The 2,500-nt window shown below is 49.4% G+C and overlaps 1 protein-coding gene across 4 annotated transcripts in view; it reads left to right on the forward strand.

The window, feature by feature from the left end:
• Nucleotides 1-2,500, forward strand: part of LOC123500171 (gamma-aminobutyric acid receptor subunit alpha-6-like) — a 199,746-nt gene that overhangs the window by 190,761 nt on the left and 6,485 nt on the right. For 2 of the 4 annotated variants that reach the window (XM_045248880.1, XM_045248881.1), the window contains one exon: nt 2,193-2,446. The exons of the other annotated variants lie outside the window; for them this stretch is intronic. In XM_045248880.1, the coding sequence (XP_045104815.1) occupies nt 2,193-2,446 (254 nt within the window). The remainder of the gene's footprint in view (nt 1-2,192; nt 2,447-2,500) is intronic. 4 annotated transcript variants of the gene reach the window in all.

The following is a 2,500-nucleotide window of genomic DNA, read 5'->3' on the forward strand; positions in this document are numbered from 1 at the left end:
GAGAGAGAGAGAGAGAGAGAGAGAGAGAGAGAGAGAGAGAGAGAGAGAGAGAGAGACTCTGGGGCTAACTAAATTACAATTGATTATAATTACAGACTGTTTTCATAGCTTTGCAATATCTTTGACATAATGACAATATTGTTAGAACTATTTAAGCTTTGCTCTTCTTATTACTATTAAGTGTTTTAAGTCTTAAAAATTGTCTTTGCAAAATCATCCGCTCTATAAGCCCTCTCGCAAAGCTTATGTATGACCTTGAAAAACGTGCGCAATGATCGGCACTACGCGACAAGTCAGGTCACGTGATAAGGACAAGGACGATACGTGATGGACGAGGGGCGGCTTCCATCGGACCTTGTGAGGACACAGACCAGAAATATTTACGCTACTGGAAAATGTGCGAGTATTCATCGCAATGTTAAATTCTAAACACATTACATGTGTTATGAAAACAGTTGAAGAATCAGATCACTCCATTCGAGATCTTATCTTTTCATCGATCAACAAAATCACAACAGTAACTGTCGAAGAGTTATTCCCTGTGATAATTAAATGCTGTCAACCAAAAGTGAAACCATACATATATTGGATCCCTAACTACGAACCACCTACTGTAACTAATCTGTTGTAACTACTGTCACCCCGTGTCTGATTGTCTGATGTGTGTCCACCTGTGCTTGTGTGTGTTTGTTTATGTGTGTGTGTGTGTGTGTGTGTGTGTGTGTGTGTGTGTGTGTGTATGCGCGGGCGTTGGCCACATCCCACCCTCTGTGTGTCTACACTTGTGTGTGGCGCCCCTATTGTGTTTGTCTGTGTGTGTGTGTGTGTGTGTGTGTGTGTGTGTGTGTGTGTGTGTGTGTGTGTGTGTGTGTGTGTACGTATACGTGTGTGTGTGTATGTGTGTGTGTGTGTGTGTGTGTGTGTGTGTGTGTGTGTGTGTGTGTGTGCGTGCGTGCGTATGTGTGTGTGTGTGTGTGTGTTTACTCTTCACTTGTGTGTGCCAATGTGTGTCTAGTGTGCTCCCAGACGACCTGTGTGCACCTGTGTGTGTCTTGGTGAAGCACCGCCGGCCTGTGTGTGTACGCGGCCCGTCTGGTGTGTGGGCAGGCCTGTGTGGCGCACCGGACCAGGCAAACCTTTCACCTTTGCCTGCGCGCGCCGGTGTCCACAGGTACACTGCTCTTGGCGGGCCTGGCGTGGCGTGTACCGTCCTGCTGCGCTCTCATCTCCACCTGTTCCCTAACGTCTGCTTGTTTCTTTCTTTATTTCGGTTCCAATTTTGTGTCCGTAACACTTGTCCGTCAGTTCGTCGGCATAATTTCATGAGTCATTTTGTGCGTCTTTCTGTGTTTCCCCGAAGCTTTTCCCCCCCCGACCCATCGGGGAGCGGCGGGGCGGGACCGGGGCCGGGCACGCTGGCACACTCCCATGCCATCATTGGACTCGTCAATCCGTGGTGTGACCGTGGCATGATCGGCGACATGAATATGTAGAGCGATACATATCAGACATTGCTTCATGCTGAGGGGTAGTGGTGGTGGTGGTGATTTAGATGCCTCCCCCCCGGCTCCCACTGCCCCGCCCCGCCCCGCCCCTCCCCGCCCATCCCTGCTGCTGCCGCTACTGTGCTGGTGCCACGCCGCTGCTCACCATCCCCACCCCCCTAACACTGTGTAAACCTCAACGTACATGTGGGATACGAATGGAATAGACAATTATTTTGTTTGATAAATATTTCATTGACACTGTTGACTTTCGTTATTGTCTAATTGATAAAGTAATTCATTTCATGATGAACAAAAATTTTAGTTCGTAATTATCATTGATGTTACTTTACTCTTTATATTAAAGTCAACAAAAATTTTCTGGTTTAAATTCTGTAATAAGTCAACCACCAAACCCCTCCACCACCATCACCGCTGCCACGAATACCTCACCACAATCTGTCGACGCTCCACCTCCACCTCCACCTCCACCCACCCCTCCTCTCCATCATCATCACCACCACCACCACCACACACTCTTCATCTACACACATCCACTGCCTGCCCTCCCTGCCCACCCTTGCATCACGCCACCTCCTCCACCACTGCAGCTTCCTCCATCACTTCTCACCTCACTCCTTGCACACCACGCCCAGTCACCGCCGTCTCAACACATCATCCACCACCTCACTACCTCTCCACAATCAGGTATCACCACCATCCTAACTCTAACCAAGATGGGGTTTGTTGATCGCACGTCATTGCCCAAACTCGCATACCCGGTGGGCATGGACTACTTCGTGATCCTCTGTTTCACATACGCCTTCGCCGCCCTCTTCGAGTTCGCCATGATAAACTACCTGGAGCGGAGGGCCACGAGGCACCAGCGGCAGATGGTGCGGGCCAAGAAAGGCATAGAGGACCGTGCTAAAGCCGGGAGTGCTGATGACGAGTTGACACTGGTGGGTACTTACTACTTTGTCTTTTAAGTCCTGTGTGTCCTTATTGTGTACGTT

This window comes from Portunus trituberculatus, chromosome 50 (assembly GCF_017591435.1).
Source record: "Portunus trituberculatus isolate SZX2019 chromosome 50, ASM1759143v1, whole genome shotgun sequence".
In the NCBI taxonomy this organism is placed as follows: Eukaryota; Metazoa; Arthropoda; class Malacostraca; order Decapoda; family Portunidae; genus Portunus; species Portunus trituberculatus.